This window comes from Orycteropus afer, unplaced genomic scaffold, assembly GCF_000298275.1.
Source record: "Orycteropus afer afer isolate SDZICR_OR568_19922 unplaced genomic scaffold, OryAfe1.0 scaffold00331, whole genome shotgun sequence".
In the NCBI taxonomy this organism is placed as follows: Eukaryota; Metazoa; Chordata; class Mammalia; order Tubulidentata; family Orycteropodidae; genus Orycteropus; species Orycteropus afer.
Window position 1 is genome coordinate 365214 of NW_006921918.1, and position 21243 is coordinate 386456.

General features: G+C 35.6%; 1 protein-coding gene across 1 annotated transcript in view; it reads left to right on the forward strand.

The window, feature by feature from the left end:
- The window catches only part of DACH1 (dachshund family transcription factor 1), a 565727-nt gene that overhangs the window by 302 nt on the left and 544182 nt on the right, over positions 1-21243 (forward strand). The window contains 1 exon segment of the mRNA XM_042782473.1: positions 1-566. This exon segment is cut by the window's left edge and continues 106 nt beyond it. Within this exon segment, the coding sequence (XP_042638407.1) occupies positions 1-566 (566 nt within the window).

The following is a 21243-nucleotide window of genomic DNA, read 5'->3' on the forward strand; positions in this document are numbered from 1 at the left end:
GGCGGCGGCGGCGGCGGCGGCGGCAACTGCAACCCCAGCCTGGCGGCCGCGAACACCAGCAACAGCGGCGGCGGCAGTATTAGCGGTGGTGGCGGCGGCGCCTCCAGCACCCCCATCAACGCCAGCACCGGCAGCAGCAGCAGCAACAGCAGCAGTAGTAGCAGCAGCAGCAGCAGTAGCAGCAGCAGCAGCAGCAGCAGCAGCAGCTGCGGCCCCCTCCCCGGGAAACCCGTGTACTCGACCCCGTCCCCAGTGGAAAACACCCCCCAGAATAATGAGTGCAAAATGGTGGATCTGAGGGGGGCTAAAGTGGCTTCCTTCACGGTGGAGGGCTGCGAGCTGATCTGCCTGCCCCAGGCTTTCGACCTGTTCCTGAAGCACTTGGTAGGGGGCTTGCACACGGTCTACACCAAGCTGAAGCGGCTGGAGATCACGCCGGTGGTGTGCAATGTGGAACAGGTTCGCATCCTGAGGGGACTGGGCGCCATCCAGCCCGGAGTGAACCGCTGCAAACTCATCTCCAGGAAGGACTTCGAGACCCTCTACAATGACTGCACCAACGCAAGGTAAAGAGCTGGGGACCCCTTCCTGCCCGTCTCCTCGCCCTTACTTCGCTCCCTTCCCGGCTCCGCTCGCTCCGCGTGCCCGCGAGCCGCGCGCCCCGGAGAGCTCGGCCCTCTCCTCCCCTTTCTTGGGGCTCGTCAACCGCGCCCAACCCCCTGAGAAGTTGGCACCTCACCCTGCCCAGAGCTTGCTCTTCCGGCCGGTCCGCTTCTTGCTGGCCTAGGCACCAGGGCTTGGCTGCTGTGGGGATGAACCTCAAGGCTCGGGGCAGCGGGGACAGGACGGGGGAGGACCGCGCTTTTCTGGGAGCCAAGGCCCCTTTGCCGGGACTCGCTGGCGTCTGGGGACCATCTTGCCTCTGCTGCCCGAGCGTACGCTCCTCGGGACCCGGCTTCCGCGGCGAGGCTCCCGGCACCCGCCAAGCTGGATGGAGGCGTCCGGGTGGCGGGAGGAGGTCATGACCTAGCCCGGCGGGGTTCGAGGAGCCAGGCCACGTTCTCAAGGAGGGACCCTTGAGGAAGCTTATAGGGACAGCGACAAGGGAGGGCAGTAGGAGGTCGAAAGGAGAACGGCGCCCGAGGCCTAGGAGATCAGAGCAGTCTCGGGGGATCCGCAGCTAGTTCATCACGGAGCCCCGAGGGGAAACCCGCCGAGGGGAGGGGTCTGTGTGTGCGCGCATGTGTGCGTGTGTCCGCGTGTGAGCGTGTGCGTGTGCAAAGGAAATAAAGGAGTACGTTGCCCCAGGGCAGATGAAAGGACACCAGCAGGGTTCTTTCTGTAGAGAGAGATGGCACAGTGCCCCAGACTCTTGGAAGCCTCCATGGGGAAGGAAGACCACAGCTCGCTCGCTTTCTCACTTTTACCAAAGTTTTATTTATTTCTAAGGTTAGTCGCTCTCCCAAAGAGCAGGTGCAAGCTTTGCACTGGTTTGCTCTGCGGGACTGAGTACTCGGCGCAGTAGCTTCTTCTGCCTGGCCAAACGCGCGCACCCGGGAAGCCCCGGGACTGGATCTCGGGCGGGACTAGTTTTATGCCAATGAACGCTCAGTGGGGGAGGATCTACCGAGAGGGGGCAGGAGTGGGGCAACTTGTCAGTTTCGGGGTAGATATGCTTATTTCACACACACACACACACACACACACACACACACACACACACCCGGTCAAAATTCCACTTTTGGATGCAGAGAAGCGCAGAGGGAAAAGTTTAGAGCTGACGGGAGAAAGTCAGTAGGGAAAGTTGGAACCCTGAAGCGGGCAAGAGGGAACTGCCGGCAAAATTTGTGCCCAGTCTTCCGTCCTCTTCAAACAAGTTTAAAGACCTGAAGAAGCAACTGAGGTTTACATTTTTTTCTGAGTGGGTGTTCCCGGAAGAGTTAGGGAATGTGAGACAGGAAGGAAAGAGAGGTAGGACGAGACCAGAAGGAAAGAAGAGTGCAAGAGCCCCGAACTATTTATTTCTTCCTTGGAAGAAGACTCCTTCCTGACTAGTGCCCCCAGAAGGCTAGAAAGCGAAAAAGATGCCAACTCCAGCCCAGCAAATATCCCATCCTGACCTAGCCAGAAACTTTTCCTCTATTACCCCATTCATCGCAAATGGGGCATGGGTGTATGTCTGGGTTTTGAACCTTCATTTCTATTATCTTCGTGCGAATGGTGTGTGTGTGTGTGTATGCGTGCACTGAAGTGTATGGACAGGTGGCAGTAAAGATTGAGGGGAATCCAAATGTTATTTACTCATATAATTGGAATATTTAGACTTCCAGAAGATAAAATGTTTGCCAAAGATGTCATATTAAAACTAGATGAATTAGGGCAGAAAATTGTTATGAGTTGTTATATAATGGATGGTACTTGAAATTTGAAAGCCAGTTCAGATATGTGTGTTATAAAATTGTCTATTTGTGCAGTAAATTGGTGAAGAGCTACTGTTTTTTCTGTTTAGTAATCAAACTCCACTCTGCTCCTGAATGCTCTTTGTGTGTTTCTTACAGCACACATGGTACTAGATAATCAATGACCGTTTGATATATGCAAAAAAATTGCTCGAGAAAACTTTCAATGACTGCAACGTTATAATCAAAGTAAAACAGGTAGCGTCACACCTCTTACAGTTTTTCATTTTTTTTTTCCTGAAATTTTGTACCAAGACTTTGAACTCTCTCCCCCATATGGTTGTGGAATATATTTAAAGTTATTAACAAATTTTGAAAATATAAGTTTTTTATCTGAGATCAACAATAGCTTTCAAGTTTAAATTTACAGAACCAAAAAAAGTTAAATCCAGTATAACTGTTTACTGTTCAAAAATATCACTACACTAATTATGTTTCAATCACCTGGTCTTAATACATTGTAATTAAATGTGTTATTTCAAAAGCATATTTCAGGTTGTTTTTACATTAAAATATGGTAAATTTATTAAAATATTGTTGCACTTTGATCTTTTATGACTACCCCACTTATTGAAACTTAAATATATGCCGATATTGTAGTTATTAACCTTTGAAGAGGTATAGTTGCAGTTGTCTACCTACATTTTCCTAAATCTGCCAGTAATCTAAGAAATAGAAAACTTATAATGGATAGTACATTGTTCCCATCTTAATGCACTATTATATTTTAATGTCAATTACAAGGACTATTATCTCATTTCCTAACTTGGAAAGCAATAAACTAAAATGTTTTGCATCTTGAACTTACAAACTAAAGTTACTTTTGTCATTTAAGTCCAGTTTATGCCTTTGCTATTAAGATATTTTTTCCATTCATCTAGATATATTGATTAATTTCACTCTGGTTCTTTCTCCTCTGGCTACTTAAAAGACTATCTAAGGGAATAATTTATGCAATGGATAAGAGAAACTTTGTGAAAAGGGAAACCACATAAAATAATATGTAGTGTACAAGAAATATTAAATCTTAGCACACACAATTTTTTTCTAAATAATATCTAGTTATGTCTCATGCTTGCAAACATTTTTCTAGATAGCCAGGAATCTAAGGAACCAAAATTATGCTAAAGAAAAGATTCATAAACTTGCTTAAAGTGGCTCGGTCAGTTAGTAGCAAACCTTAGAGTAGAATTAATTTGCTTGGGGCTCTTACATCAGTATGCTAACTATGAAAACTAAGATAAATGCTGAAACCATCTGTTATTTCATCACAAAGAGAGATGAAAAAGAGACTATCACCTGCTAGATGGTAAAGCTAAAAGTAAGGATCTCAAAATATGAAAGAATATATAAGGAAATACATTTATAAGTTGTCAAAGGACAGAATCTAACCTTCATCAGTTTCCTCCAATTATTATTTTTTAAACTAAACATTAGTTGCATGAACTTGGCTATTGCAACAGAGGTCAATTAATTAAATGGTAACCATTAAACAACATTCTTATTTTCAAAATAAGGAAAGTAATTATGTATACGATGCAGTGTCTGTCTGTATGAATCAAGTGCTCGTCTGTAGATGTGAGTTAGGATTCAGTTTTCCATGAACTCAGGTAATAAAGAATGACTCTGTCCTATTGTTTTACCTAAAATTCTTATTTCATGATTTCTGCTTCAGATTCTTTCAATCCAGATTGTGATTTGGGTATAATGTAGTTCTAGGTTTGTGGCGTTATTAACTTAAAGAGATTTCTGTTAGTTTTATCACAAATTTTATATGTACATACATATATTCACAGAAAATACTCTCATTTTAAAAGATATCAGCCATGGACAGCTAATTGAAAGATTTCCCAAGCCTACTATGTTCCTGTTGATAGATATGAATGAAATTTTAGGACAAGAAGTACGAAATATTTTCCAACTCTTGGTTCTATTTATTTGTCAGGAGTTCTTTAGTCGCTTTAATAAGATGGTGTGCTGTACCAGTCTGTATTTATTTAACATTTCCTCCATTCCATGCTTTTTAGTGGCATCGATATAGAAAGTTTCAAAACGAATACAGATTTACTTCTAACACTTAATTACAGTACTCCGCACAGAGAAATTCAATAATTACTTCAAATGTAAAAGGGCTATGCTTCTGAAGTTTTTCTGTTATAGTAGATTAATGGTTCTTATCAAACCTAATCTTCAGAACTTCAAGAAAGGATACCTTATCATTAGAAGACTAAAGCTTAAAATATACAAGTTTAGGTTTACTTCCACTACTTATTTCCATGTATTTCTGTTAGAAAATTATAGTTTAATAGCTAATATATGAATAAAGTATAAAAATATCCTGTAAGAATTTACCTTTACAAGGTAAATCTACCTTTTTCAATTAAATCATATTACAGAATACAAATTCTTGAATTATTTGGCTGTCTTTCAAACTTCTTGTTTTTCTTGGAGTTTGTCTCCAGTAATATCTTAGCCATTATTTTAAATAAGGGTAAATAGTTAGAAGATGGTTTACTTTCTGCCCTCTGCAGATAATTAGTTAATGCTCTGAAGCATGAAACTTGATTCGTACATATTACATTTTACCTTGTGCAGCTTCATATCTGCTGTAGAAGAAGCTACAAGACAGGGAATTTTTTCAGAACTGCCTTGCACACAACTCTATTAGAATTTTCGAATCTTTTTTATTAGTCCAAATCAGTTGGTTTTGTTTGTTTGTTTGTTTAATATATTGAACTTCACATGAATTGCATGTAAGTTGCTAAAACACATGTTAGTCAGCTTCTTTTTTCATCACTACCCCTAGCCCCTTGAGATGTGGCACCCAATATAGATTAAAGTCTTGGTTGGATTGGAACGTAAATCATTCTTCTCTTTGGCGATTTACTATGTGTGATTCACCAGCACAGGGAAACCTAGTATGTTTTATTGTTTCTCATTGGATGTTTTATTTTTGGATATAAGTAGCATTTGTAAATTAATTTAATGTGCAAAAAAGTAGTTGTTATTTTAAGAACAATTTGTGCTTTGCCTCTCATCTAGTAGTATTTTATCTTTCCAAGTTCCTTTACTAAATTGTTTCATATAATTGCCTTTGTCAATCAAGTAAACTAATCATTTAAATTGCATTGTATTAGCAACATAGAAAGCAAGTATTTCAAAATATAGTAGAAATGCAACTCTCACAGGTTGTATCTATCTTCCTTTGAATCTTTATCTAGAGAAAGTAGTTTGCAGTATGGCTTCAAAATAGGCACAGGTGAGTCAGAGTTCATTAAACATTTAGATTTTAAGGTATTTTTTACTTAGTTCTTTAAAAAAGTGAAACTTTATCTGACTTTTATCTTTCAAGGATTTATTCTGCAGATTATTCATTAAAAAATGTCACATCAAGTTATATACCTTTAAAATGACAGGAAAGTAAGAATTGATTTTCTGTATTTGAGTATTTAAAAACATAATCAAAATAGTGTTTTATTGTTTTATATTGAAATCATTATAAAAATAGAGAATGACCTTAGCATGTGTCATTCTCTTTACCTAAGGTAATGCATTGTGATTGGTTATAATGAATACACACACACACACACACACACATACACACATGTTCTTGTCTAAATGCAGTAGCTTGAATATTTTAGCTGAGAATAAATTTCTATTTATGTTTTCAGGCTTTAAGACTACATTAAGGAATCCATTTTCTATTATTTTTTGTTTGCTATGTAATTAATTTTCTTAATGAAGGAAACCCTGAATTTAAAATTGACTTTATGCAGGTAAGATAAATATAATATTAAAGACTCTGATCTGCACAGAAACAAATATCTGAGGCATAGCAGGCTCTGAATAAGCCTATGTTATTCTCACATTTCTTTCCTTTTCCTCAACTTGCCAGAAATACTTCTTGTCGAAAGTAATTTTTTTTTTTTCTGTAGTAGCTGTCTTTTAAAATAAGTTTTCTTCTGAAATTTGCTTTCTAGCATATATCACAGAACAGGAATGACTTCATTAGAATAGGAAGTTTACCAAATCATTTCTTTTGAAAAGAGGAATACCAAGGATAAAATACTTATATTTGGTTTAGCAGTGAGCCATTATTAGATTAACTGGCAATTGCTTAATTTTTATGCAGTCGTGCTGTTTAATTTAAGAAGTATCAAAGATTTTTTTTAAAGAGTGTGTCTACTGCTGCTCTTTACAAACAGTTCATGACTATGTTTGATTGTGCAAATGACTATGAACAAAATGTCCAACCCAGTAATAAGTAAGTTGGATTAACAATAAACCAATGGAAATGCATTGTTTTTCAACTTAATGATGGTATTAAAATTAATTAAATAAAATGGCACATGAATGTCTAATTTTTCTAAAATAAATGTCATATCATATATAGAGAATGACCCAAAACAGAAAATGTACCTAGTTCAAAGTCCAAATCAAGGACTTTGAGCTAGGTACATTTAAAATATTTTGGTGTATTCTGACATGTTTTTAAGAGGATTTTAATATGTCCATTTATAAATATGTATATATTTAGATTTTTCTAAATTGTATACTGAATTAGCCAATGATTGAATTATGTCAGCGATGGGGCCCTCTTGCTTTCTGATCCAAATTAACTTGGTGTTGATCCAAGATAACAAGCTGGGATTCTTCTCCATCTTAAATATACAAGACTTGAGGGAACATTATCAAAGACAACTTATTAAACTTGAAAACTCACCGTAAGCTAGTGTTTAATTGGTCTTGTGTGTGTGTGTGTGTGATACATACATATATATGTGTGTGTGTGTGTGTGTATGACGTGTCTAAAACTGCAGCATAGAAGCACACTGAATAATAATACTTTTAAAAAGTTACAGAGTATAATGATAAAAAAATTGAAAAAGATCATAATTAAGCATCTAAAACAGTATTTTAGAAGATGAGTGCAATACCTGGAATTCATTATATGGTTCAGGTAGGAAATCAAAACTATGTACTATGATTTGAAGAAAATAAATGTAACTTAATTCTAAGCAGACTTATTATTAGAATTATGCAGTGGATTTTTTGACACAAATTTTTAAAGCATTAGTTTCAAAAAGCAAATATTGAAATAAGCACATTATATTGGTTACTTCACTTAGCAACATTGAATATTTGGAGAGTGTTTTTCTTTCCTTATTATAAATAAATGGAGATATAAATATAAAATATTAAAAGGTTATAAAGTAACTTATCTTTGAATTTATATTGTATCAAGTACTTCTAAATAGTTAGATTACTCTCCCAGTCACAGCAGAAATAATTACTTTTCCCCAAGGATAACGTATATTTTAGGAAAGAAAGTACACTGGTTGAAAGGAACTACTTTATGGGAGCATTTGGAAGCACGTACAGTGAATAACTGTTAATTCAACTTAAGGGACACTGGTTTTTTCTTAAGGAATCTAAACACCCAAACCCATTGCTATCATGTTGATTCCTATTCATAGCAACCCTATAGGACAGAGGAGAACTGCCCCATGGGGCTTCCAAAGGCTGTGGATCTTTACAGAATCAGATTGTCACGTCTTTCTCCTGTGGAGAGGCTGGTGGGTTCGAACCATCGACCTTTCAGTTAGCAGATGAGCTTTTCAAACCATTATGCTACCAGGGCTTCTTTTCTTAAGGAAAAGTGATGAAGTTAAATAAAATATTTTACTCACAAAATACTTCTAATATTCACTAATCAGGCAAATGAAGTACTTTGTTAAAATCTTAAACCTATTGTATCTTGGAATTTTAATCATAGCAACAGCATTTTTACTCATTTAGATTCTAAGGGGCTGTATTTTAAAAATATTTTGTGTATAGACAAGGTAAATCAATGAAGATATAACAAATCTTAGAACATCTTAGTACATTTTAGTTTGGCTAAAATGTACTGATACATTCAACAGTATTAATTCCCATTTTATATTTGAAACTACTGATTTTTTTTAATCCTTGGAAATGATATTTATCTGGTGAATTAAGCAATTCAAGAATTAAACAATTCTAATGTACTAGCCTTTGGATTTTAAAGGAATAATTTGGAATATTAGTAATTGACCTGTTTCTACTTACACCTTTCATACTAGAGTAGATGTTCTAGTGTATGCAACAAGTGTAACATTTCTATCAGTATGTTAGAGCTATCTATGGTGACCATTTTATATTTCTAATAGCCTTAGTCCATTTTTGTCTATGTATCATGCTTTAAATAATTATATTACCTCTGGTAGCATTGTGCCTAAGGCATTTGACTGCTAACCAGAAGGCTGGTGGTTCAAACTCACCAGCAACTCCTCAGAAGGAAGATTGGGCAAACTACTTCTGTAGTGATACCACCTCTGAAACCTAAGGAGGAGTCACTATGAGTCAGATCCAACTCGACAGCAGTGAGTTTGGTTTCTTTTTGGTTTTCAGTAGAAAAGCTTACAAACATACCAACACATACACACATGTATATATACACAAACCATGCCCACACATACACAAGCCTGCTTATAGGACATAGTGTCATAGGACAAAAAAGACTTACCAATCAAATTGGCTTTAATATTATTTCCTGTAATTCATAGAAACATAAAATAAATCATGAAAAACAGTTTCTACTTTCCTGAATAAAAATAGAAAAGTATTAAAATTAATTTTAAGCTAAAAGAAGTAATTTAATCTTAAGTATTTTAAAATGTAGTTAATTATATGTGATGCTTTATAGGGTTATTAAGGAGCTCTGGTGGTATAGTGGATAAAGCATTTGGCTGCTAACCATCAGGTGCGCAGTTCAAGCCCTCCAGCTGCTCTTTAGAAGGAAGATGGGGTGATTTACTTCTGTAAAGATTTTGGAAACCCAACGGGGGTCGCTATGAGTTGGATTTGACTCGATGGCAGTGGGTTTGGTCTTTTTTTTTTTTTAAATATATGGCAGATGATTAGGAGACTGACTGAAAACTTGACTTAATTTTCCTAACCCTTTCTTTTCATGATACTAAAATGTGCTTTTAATTTTCGATGCATTTTTTACATATATTATATGATTTTTTGTATGCAAAAATATTAAACTATTAGGACTAGAACCTGTACAGTATTGACTAGAACTTGATGCACTTAGGAGCTCTTATAGCGTAGTGCCTAAGGCATTTGACTGCTAACCAGAAGGCTGGCGGTTCAAACTCACCAGCTGCTCACTAACCAGCCACTCCTTGGGAGGAAGGTTGGGCAATCTACTTCCGTAGAGATACCGCCTAGGAAACCCAAGGAGGGGTCACTATGAGTGGAATCTGACTGGACGGCAGTGCGTTTAGTTTCCTTTTTTTGAGGCACTTGATGTCATTTTTCCCTTCCTTTGATTGGTTTATGTCATTGCTTCTTGCACTTTAGAGCAAGCATATCATTTAAAATCAGTGAATAAAATGATAGGAAAACAATTTCAGAACCTTAAAACAAACAAACAAATGAAAAAAAAAAAAAACAGTACTTTTCTGAAAGCTTTGCAATCAATGAGATGAGTTAGGAATGAGGTCAGTGGGTTAATCTGCAGGTGTACATAAGGAGATGTGTATTACCGCTTCTTCTAGTGGGCTGTAATTGTCTTTGAAAACACCTGGTAGATGTCCAGTTAAATTGAAATCAATTACTTTCTCAATCATTCCATGGCATTTGTCAAGTCATTACGTCATTGGTAAAAGTCCAAGCAGGCATGCAGGTTTTTTGTTTTTTGTTTTTTTTCCTTGCAAAGTAAAAAGAAGCTTATGAAGTACAGACTATTAAAAACTTTCTGCTTCAACTAAATCTTATGGACTTTATATAATAATATAAAATGGCATTTGGTAGGTAGTTCATCTTTGAACTTAGTTATCTAAATAAAAATAACCTCATAGAACACTATTTTTTGCATCATTTGGTCTGCATTTATTTTAAGAGGAAAAGAGTATATGTAGATAAAAATTGTTTCAAAATATTTTGACTTGTGAGTTCTTACCCTTTTTTCTTATCCTCCTAAGAACCCTCTGATAAATGTGCATTATAATCAAAGATGAATATATGTCTTCTGTTCATTGACTTTTTTTTCCCCTTCACACCACTGACAGCACATGCAGATTTGAACTTGTAGCCAGGAACAGTGCTTCCATGCTTCAAATTGCCAAAAGACCCCCAGGGATAGAAACTTGACCTGGTTTTATGAAACCATAGAATTACATTTATACAAGTTACCCCATGGGAAAGGAATGAACTGATCCCAATTCAAACCTTAATATTGCAGCCTTCTGGGTCAAATTTGATTTTTCTTTCTGTTAACACTTGTTTGGCTATCAAATTTAGTAATGAGATATGCTAAGGAATTTTTAAAAAAATATTGTTCATCAATGACATTTCACAGTTAAGTCAAAGTGCCATCAAAATTTTGCAGCTATCCTTGTTTTCTCATGTTATTAAGATGTCATTTAAAAAACAAGTTATCTACCTATCAACTAGATTTAAAAATTTAGACGTGAACTTAACTTATTGGATTTGAAAACATTTATTTTGCACTTCTTTAAAAAGTGAATTTTTCTCCACTGAAGGTCAGCCCAAATAGAGAAATAAAGTTATGGGTAGTGGTTTTCTTTATGATAAAATTTCAGAATAAAGATTTTTTACATGAATATGTTTAATTTTTCTTAGACTCATATTTTAAATGGCTGTATTTCTATTTCTATTTTTATTTTAAATCACTCAGAGCATTTTCTAGAAGAATCCTTTTTCCACTAATAGTAACAAATAAAATTGATACATTTAATGCATAAAAATAATTTTTTTAGTTGGATTTACTTGTAGTCATGTGGAATGGAACTAAGTTGGAAAACAGAAGCTAATCATATGTTCAAAATAAGAATGTAGGCATGTAGTAGTTTGCTTAATATCATGAATATAAAAATGCTATATTATATATATATATATATATATATCCAAATACATAATTGATAGTTATAGCTGTAGTATCTCTTTCCTGCTGACACTATTATATGTATGACCATTAGATGAAAGAATGAGGAACTATCTTTCCATACAGTGTGCCTTGCTCAATTGTACATGCATGAAAATACATTATAAATGGAAAGCCACACACACAGACACACACACACACATAAATATGTTATTATTAATTATGACTGTTAGGTAATTCCATGACTGGATTTTGAAATTTAAGTTAGTAAGTTCTTTTCCTAATTAAGAAGAAAAAAATTTTTTTCAATGACATTTCACTTTTAGATTGAATATTGAAAAAAATTATTTGGCTAAGTTATTATTAGTTATTTCCCTCTAAGAACCCAACATAAAAAATGCTAATAAGAATGGTCATATAAAATCAATTCATGGCGTACAGGAAAAACATTGACATTTCTAGTGGAAAACTTACCACTGTTCTTTGGATCATAAGTCATAATCACCAAGGAGAAACTACTTGGAATTTTAATCATATGTTGTTTTGTTCTTTTTATTAGTTGTTATTGTTGTTTTATTAAAAATAAAATTTTCTATGAAGTAAATTTTCTGCCTTGCATTAACCCTAATCATTTGAATTATACCGAAAAATTGAATTACGTATTTGGATATTTCTTATATTATTTTGATGCCATATTTATAAAATATCAACATTTGATTAAATATTTTATTAATTGGAAAGTTTGCTCCAGAAGTTTCATGGAGGTTTGCATGGCCATTGCTTCCCCTTTCTCTGATTGTGAAAGGAGGAAGGAAAGGAGGTGTACTAGATGACTCAGTTGCATTACGCCAGATGTTAATAAAACAGCTAGCTCAGGAAAAGGCACCTAGTCTAACTTCTGTAATGGTGATAATATGAAGTTTCCTTGACCTTTTTTTGTCTCCCAGTGGCACTTTGCAGCTCTATTTCCAATAATGATTGATGGTATACCATGTGAACTGAGAAAAAAAAAAATCACATTAAAAAAACTCTTGCTATAAAATGCATGAAAGGACAGATGGAGCTTTTATACTGTAGGTATTTCTGTATAAGTAATCCCTAAAACTGCATAGAATTCCACTTGATACTCAAAATAAGAAGCCTTCAGATACCAACTAAATTTCATCTTCTTAATACTGTCCTCATCAAAATTATCCTCATAATAATGTTCTTTTCCTGTTTTTAAGAAACTATTGAGAATTGTCATGACATATGAATACTTTACCATGAAATTTAGCTATCAAACTCTTAGCAAAACAAAATAAGTCCTGGGTTTTGGAGCTGTTGACATTTAGATTGGATTCCTCAAATTCAAGAGTTTAATTTTAGTATATATATATATATATATATATGTATATATGTATGTATTTTTTTTTTCAAGTTTAGGAAAAAAAATTAAAATAGTATATTTGATCCAGAGTAAACTTTCTTGCTCTTTCTTTTGGGGAGTGGGTTAAATAAGGGTCCATGACGGGATGCTGTTTGTTTTTCACAAAAGTTGTTTGTGATTTCAGGTACTCTTGGGAAATCTCTTGATCAGATTCACATCTGTTCCTGTCAAAGTGGGTGCTAAGATACCGGTCACCCAGCAACCATGTCCAAGAGGGAATTGGGCCGATAATAACTTCAAAAAGGAATGACAGATGCTAGATTAGGATGAAAGACAAAATGCATGAAAAATGAGCTTGTTAGAATCAAAAATTTGTTCAAGCACCTTTATGCAAATTAAATGAATATTGAATATTTTGCATGCAGTAATTTCTACTTTTTCATTTGATTGAATAGAACAGAATAGTGCATTTAAACTCGCAAATGCGACTTCTTTCTTTTGTACTAATTAACATACAAAGCAGAATCTCTTTTCAAAAAATCAGATTAGCCACCTGGGTTCTTATATCTCTACTAAGTATGCTACTGTGTTTTTCTAATGACAGTGGTACCCTTCAGCATGGTGTAGTTTATCTATTTCTTTTCCATAAGAAACAGTCTCATGTGATATAAGATTATTTTAGGTTAATATAAATCCATTTCTTGAGAAAGGATTTCAAAAGTACCCTTATCCTGTTGTCCTTGAAATTGGTTAATGTACATTAATAAAAGATCACTCAAGATGAGTTCACACCAAAAGTGCAGGCTTCTCATTGACTGGTTAAATGACAATGAATTAAAGTAGAGGAGAGTGCTATATCCAAAAAGAAAGCAGGCAGAAAGATCTCTTCAAAATTTAAGATGTTCTTTGATACACTACCAGTTTTTCTATTGAATTGTTCACATACTAATCAGAATTTAGAAGGGCCTGATAAAATGTACTGATTGAGAGAGGTTTCTGAGTCTTGGTTTAGTAATGTCTAATGTGGTCACGTAGAGAAATTGATTTTCTTCAGAAATTAATTAATTTTTCATATCGCCCTAAGCTGCAGTTAAAAAGAGTGCATACTTGTCTGTTTTTTCCAGAAATATTGCCTAATCATATTAATACCATTGCCCCAAGGATGAAAAGATAATTGTACAAATGCATTTGGAAATATGTATCACTGAGTATTTATGATTAAATTATGCAAATGACCCAGCTCTCATCCTTTCCAGACCCAGATTGTCTAATTAGGATTGATATGCTGAATAGATGTTCCAGAATTTGAATACAAGCATGTCCAAGGAGCAGAAAATTGGAAATGACAAGGCTGAAATCCAAAGAAAAGTGTCTTCCTTTCTATACTTTGTTAATGTGCTGTTAGCAGTTGAGGTTTTTATTTCCCGTTCGCTATTTTGTGACTCATGTATCCCTATTAGACGCAAGTATGCAAAATGAATGGAATTTTAACAAATAGCCTTTCATTTGTTTGGTACTTATTTAAAAATAAATAGTAATCCTTCAGTCATTCAAAAAGAGCATCGCTATTAAGTTGCTTCAAATAATGTAAACTTATCCTTAATGATGACCTAACTTCCTCCAAGTTGATATTATAGCTGTTTCAAAGCTAGCTCATCCAAACCTACTAGTGTACCGATGCAGTGTTTTCTAAGGACAAGCTTTCTTGCATCTATATGTCTTATTTTCTTTCATTTATTCATTCATGTAAACATCTATCATCTTATATTTGGAGAAAACTGTTTAAGCAACAGTTCTAATTAGAAAAAAAAGCAACACTATAAATGTAACAATGTTTGAATTTGAGTCCTCAGCAGGCTTTCCCCCTCTTTGATTACACTCATTCATCTTAGATGGAGGGGTGGTAGTGAGGAGCTAGGAAGGGACTGAACTGTCAGGACTCCAGCCTTTGTTAAGCAGCGGGTAGTCACTGCCTCTGAACTCGGCTGGCTCCTGCTTCCCATCTGCAGGATGATGGATTGCTATGTTTAATACATTTCAGCTTTTGTCTGTCATAGTGTGGACAGACAGTACTATCAGTGATTTCAACAGTGATTAGGGAAGCGTTTCAAACCACTCCCATTGGCCAGACAGCTTCCAGGAATGCCTGATGTAACATACTCATTGGTACTCTTCACCATATAAACGTGTAGTTTAACAAGGCAGAGATTGTACATTAACAGTTTCAACCAAAGGAGAAGCCCACTGAGAATTACTGGACTATCCATGTTAGACAAAATTATTTGAGACAGTTTTAAGGACAGTTTGGGTCTCAAACTAAATTATTCAACTCAAGTGCTTCCAAGTTTTAAAAAACTTTCTTTTTAATGCAATATCAGCATGTGCTTAATGGGAGTATTGTATTCCATGAACTATGATGTCAACTATTGCTTGCCCATCAGTGCTGAAATATTTAGCAATATTGGGAGGGCAGAAATATGAGGACTGTGTGCAGTGTTGGGATCTGCTAAACTTCAGGTGTTTTGTGGCTCCTAAGTCCAAAGGGTGAAATATTTCTGCAGCGCTCCCTGGAGTGTCTTATTCTATTTAAAAAACTGGTACTAAAAAAATATAATTAACTAAAAGAAAAGAGTATTATCTTCAGCTGTTACTAACAGGCAAAGTTTTTATATCAAGAACGGGATTTACTTCTAAATAAATTTAATTGATAAACAATGAGATACTATTAACCAAGTGTAACATAAGACACCAAGTATAAGTTATAGTGTAAATTATACACTGTATTGTAAATATAAAATTTTAACTTTCTTTTATAAATGTATAACTATCAAAATACTAATCCAGCCAGGTTTTGAAACGAAAATCTAAATTAAGAAAAGCCACTTGCTTTCAATTAATCTCTGTTAGTGGGGAAGTTTAAAGAAAAGGTTTAGACGAGCCACAGCAAAAGTCTGATGAAAAAAAACACTCTAGATCTTAGATTAGTTTTTCCTTACTTACATAGTTCTTTCATTCTTACCTGGAGCAAAATTGTTACCTGGAGTCTTATAGTAAAGGTCTGGTTTTGAATGTGTGATTGCAGACATACTTACAAACTCAACATCACAGCACAAATGCACACATAGTGTTTCTTTTGAATCAGTTTAATGGCTAAGCTCTTGGTCATAATTGACATTGTTCATTTGGTAACAAGGACAGGTGGCACAGTAGCCCCTGGGAGAGTTGTAAAAGCATACATATATTTTGCAAATGATCTTGTCCTTTGTTTTATTTTGAGGAATAACTTATCGAAAGTGTTCAGTTCAAAAACTGTGCATTCATTCAGCATATTCTAAAGAAGTTATTTGTTAGAATGAATCAGAGGTATAGCTCATAGTATAGCTTAGAACAGAAGTTACAAAAAATGGGTTTAAGTAAGCCTAGATGTTTTTTAAATCAAAGCAATTTGCAATTTATATAGCCCATATATAGTGAAATAATGCAGTACCCCTCAACATTCTTGTACTGCATAATCATCCTAATGTGTGGTTGTCAAACTTTTAGTGGTAGAGTACTGAGCATTCATTTATTGCCTTCCTAGTGGTGGTTGGGGGGTGGGCAGAGAAGTGGAAAAGTGTTTATCCTTTTTGAGATGAATGGGGGTTGGGGAGAGCTATTAGCAGGTCACATGCCCTGAAGTCACTGTGATGTGAGGAATTTCTACCAAGTCAAAAGGAAAATGCATAGTTGAGGCTACTAGAGTTAAGATTGCTGGCCTGGAGCTCTCATGAGAAAATTGAATGGACAGGAAGGGGGAGCAGGTGCTAAGTAACACTCTTTTCTAAAGTAGGACTATCTCATGGGATGGCTACACATTCCCCTGATAGTTTCCTATCCTTAATTATTTATTAATAAAATTTACATAGAGAGTGAATAGCCAGGACAGAGCTAGGATGCAACACCTGGCTGTGGGATGGACCTTAGGAAAGGAGGGTTTATACCCTATAAAAAACTGTAGACTTTTCTCACCCAATAATATAGGAAATAGGTGCTTGGCAAACTCAAATTTATATTTTGCCTAGAGGTGAGCCAGTTTGGGCTTTTCAGAATTGGATCTTGTGCAACAACGTTGGGCATGCATGTGTGTGAATGTGAATGCAAGTGTATGCTGAGTTGTGTGTATATGCATGTGCCTGGGTCTATGTGCGTGTACTCATTGTAGGTTACCAACCCTTGTTATACACACTGTTGGTCTTATGTTTAGTTAAACAGCATAATTGCAAAGTAATGTATGTCATTTGTTTTCCTGTACTTAAATATGAAAAAAAAAAAAGATACATGTGGTAGAAACTAAATGAATGAGTTTCTCATGAAGCTGAATGAATGAGTTTGCTGTCTGGAAATGTTTCAGAGTTGAGGAATGAAAGAATTCTCTTTACTCTGTACATCTTTGGCCACAGTGTAGGTGCCCTGGCCTCTGTATGCATGCACAGCAGCTCTGGGCTTAATGTCCAGCTGTTATTGTTTGTGATAGCCATAGATTTGGGGATACAGAAAGGTCAGCAGGTTCAATTTCTTATTTCTCAGTAGCTTCCTATAATGATTCCACCGCTAATGAGGTGAATTACTACTGAATGAAAAAGGAGAAAAAAGAGTTTTGGCCATCTTTGCTAATAAATCACATTGACTGCTTGGGTGATCAGATCAATTGTGCATAAATCAGTACTTTAAAGAGTCTTAAAATAAGATTCTACCAAAGACCAATCGATCGACTGGCTGGTGTGAAAGCATGGTACCTTGCCCATAGCAAACTGAAAAGGAGTCCATAGTACTGAAACACTGATATGCTGTCAAATGCAGAAATGAATGTTTTCAGATCTCAGAGTCACTGTCCAGTTGAGTAAAAACAGTTATGACTATGTCAAATTGACTGAAATATTTTTGTCCCTTCCAGTTCACTTTTGTTGCTTAGATTAGCAATAAAATACATGAAAACTCTGGTGGCATAGTGCCTAGGACGTTTGACTGCTAACCAGAACATTGGTGGTTCAAACCCACCAGCTTCCCCACCAAAGAAAGACTGGGAAATCTATTTCGTAAATATTTACTGCCTTGGAAACTTGAAGAGGATCCCTATAAGTCGTAATCTACTAGAAGGCAGTGAGTTTAGTTTTTTTAGAGTGATAAATATAATTTTTAGAAATTGTCTTCAACAAAAATAGCATTGCATTATTTCAAGAAGAAAATGCCATTGACATCTGAGGGAAGGCTCATCATCAACCTGCAGATTTAGTAGATGTAAGATTTACTGATCCAAAGACACCTTGGAGTTATGAGGAGAATCAGGAAACTCGATTTCAAGTTCCAGTAATACAAATTATCAGCTAAGCGATACTGTACTAGTCAGCTGGAACTTCCATATTCTCAAATATAAAATGGAGATATTGAAGATGACCTTTCTTGTTTCAAAAGAAGGTTATAAGGATAGGATTGTGATAATAGTTATTTGAAAGCACTTCAGAAATGATGACTTGTTTTTCAAGAGTTGTTACTTATGTAGAGTTCCCAGTAACATTTTTACACTCCTTTTATCGGAGCAGCTAACAACAGCCTAAAGGAAATCTATTTTGGTTCTTGTTAATCACACTTTTCTCTTCTTTCTAAGGAAATAACAGTTAAATTATAATAATTAAAAAGAAGGTTTTTGAATTCTGGAAAATTGCAAAATCATTTTATAGACATGTTGTTGTTGTTAAGTGCCATCGAGTCGTTTCCGACTCATAGCGACCCCCATGCACAGCAGAACGAAACACTGTCCGATCCCACACCAGCCCCACGATCCCTGCTACACTTGAGCCCATCATTGCAGCCACCGTGTCAATCCATCTCGTTGAAGGCCTCCCCCTCTTTTGTTGACCCTCCACCCTACCAAGCATGACATCCTTCTCCAGGGAATGGTCCCTTCTGACAACATGACCAAAATAGGTGAGACGAAGTCTGGCCATTCTTGCTTCCAAGGAGCATTCTGGCTGCACTTCCTCCAGGACAGATCTGTTAGTTCTTTTAGCAGTCCATGGTACTTTCAGCATTCTTCGCCAGCACCACAACTTGAAAGCATCAGCTCTTCTTCGGTCTTCCTTATTCATTGTCCAGCTCTCACATGCATACGAGGCGATTGGAAATATCATGGCTTGTGTCAGGCACACCTTAGTCCTCAAGGAGATATCCTTGCTAATTTTATAGACATACGAAGTAAAATTTTGTTGGTACACCTGCTCCTCATATATGGACGTAGTTGTGTTCCAAAGACCAGGTCCAAAAAAACACCTAACACAATGGAACTCTGGTGGTCATTATGCAAAAGTAGGTGCTATGTAAAATGGAAGATGACCATAACTTGAGTGCTAACCAGAAGGCTGGTAGTTCAAACCCATCAGGCACTCTTTGGAAGGAAGGTTAGGCAATCTACTTCCGTAGTGATACTGCCTCCGAAATCCAGGGAGGGGTCGCTATGAGTCGGGTCTGACTCCATGGCACATAACAATAACAACAACCTATCTAATTATGAAATGGAGGATGGCGACATCATTATATAGCTGCCAAATCGTTTCATTACGTAGCTGCTAACTTTCTTCATTACATAACTGCCAAACCACTTAGAATCATGTCCCAGACAAGGTGACACATAACTTTAACCATCACAGCTAGCGTTACTCTTGTCTTGCACCTCAGCATTCATTATTGCCAGACATGTTGTTAATGTGCAAAATAGCTGGATAGTAGATTTTTCACTATTGTCATAAATGTGCAATGTCATATGAGGTAGTAAATGAGGAGTAGATGTATTGACTTTGAAAAGTATTTTGTCTAACAGGTTGACATGTTTAAAAACAAGATAAGATAAAATATAGCTGAACCATACACAAAGAAGATGATTTTTTTTGGGGAAGGGGGAGCATGCCATTCACTGTCTATATTAATTGCTACACAATTCTCTATAAAAGCAAGATATTCTCTAGAACTTTAAATTAGTTATTATTGAATCTTTACGTTTAGAACGTTCTGTGATGTCTAGGTGTCTAGGATTTTCTTTAACCAAATACATAATTTATAATTATCCTACATCAAGAATCTCAAGATCCTCCAAATAATTATTTTCCGTAGTCTTCTGTTTTGTAAAGAAATTTGGGCTAGGCATTCAAACATTTTAACATAAAAGTCTGTGTCCGCCAAACATTTTGTGAACTTACCAGTATAATATAATGTTCACTGTTTTGGAATACTATTGTTCTGTCTTTTGTCTGTAGATTTATTAAAACATCTTGACATTTGTGTAAATTATGTAACACACATTGTTTCCCCCTTTTTATATTGTGAAATTTAGTAAGTGCTGAAGTTGAATTTGATTGATTTTCTCCTTGGCATTTGTCTACAGAACTATTTCATGTCTGAAATTCACCACAGGGAGAGAAATTCAGGTAGATTTCTTTGCAGCATTTTTCTTTATATACCTTAAGTTTTGAAATATTTGTTATCAGCTGTTAAGACTTTTAAATAGTAGCTATATAAATGCTTGCTGATAGAAGGTAATCTATTTCTTGCACATAACAATAGATTTTATAAATTAAGTAAATTTAATTTCTCATATCTAAAACTTACTTCCCTGGGATTATTATATTCTTGCATTTAGTTTTTTGTTAAAACTCTTAAGTACTTTGTGGTGCATAGTAGGCAGCCATTACAAACATAATTATCTCCCTTACATAAACTTTGTTTGCATATTATTGAGTTATATTAAAATGTTCTTATGGGCCTCTTAGTTTTAAAACATTTTGGTTAATAAACTCATGCTTAACAGTAGTTGTTAGGTATATTATAATATGTCTTTAATTCCTGAATGCTTTCCATGCTCTTAAGGTTGTTTAAGCATTGAGATTTAATGTTAGCCTTAAGGTTTACACATCAGATAAATTATAAATAGCTACCAAGAACTCATTTTTGAAGTACTTAAATATTTTAATTGAATAGTCAGACCAAAGATAAGAGAATATTCATTTATAATTTAAAACATCACCAGTGATAACAGTACTTATTACTACTATTTTAGTGTTTATCTTTTTGCAAGGGATTGTATTAAGTATTTTAGGTATGTGATCATGTTCACTCCCTATAACAGCCATAAGAGGTAGTTTATATTGCTTTTAAAGATAAGGACACAGGATCAGAGAGGCTAATTAACCTGTCCAAGGTTATATAGTCTATACATGGTAACTGGAAGGAATGGAACCCAAAAGTCTCATTCTAGAACATTATTTCCTATGCCATGTTGCCCTATGCAAATGATACCTAACCAATGACTCTAATATAGATTGTAGTTTGAAGATTATAAACTATTTGAAAATAATAATAATATAAATTTAAAATATTCAAGTGTGAGTGTATGTCTCTATGTCTATAATAATTCAGTAGTTTTGTGGGAAAACTTTAATATTGTTTATATT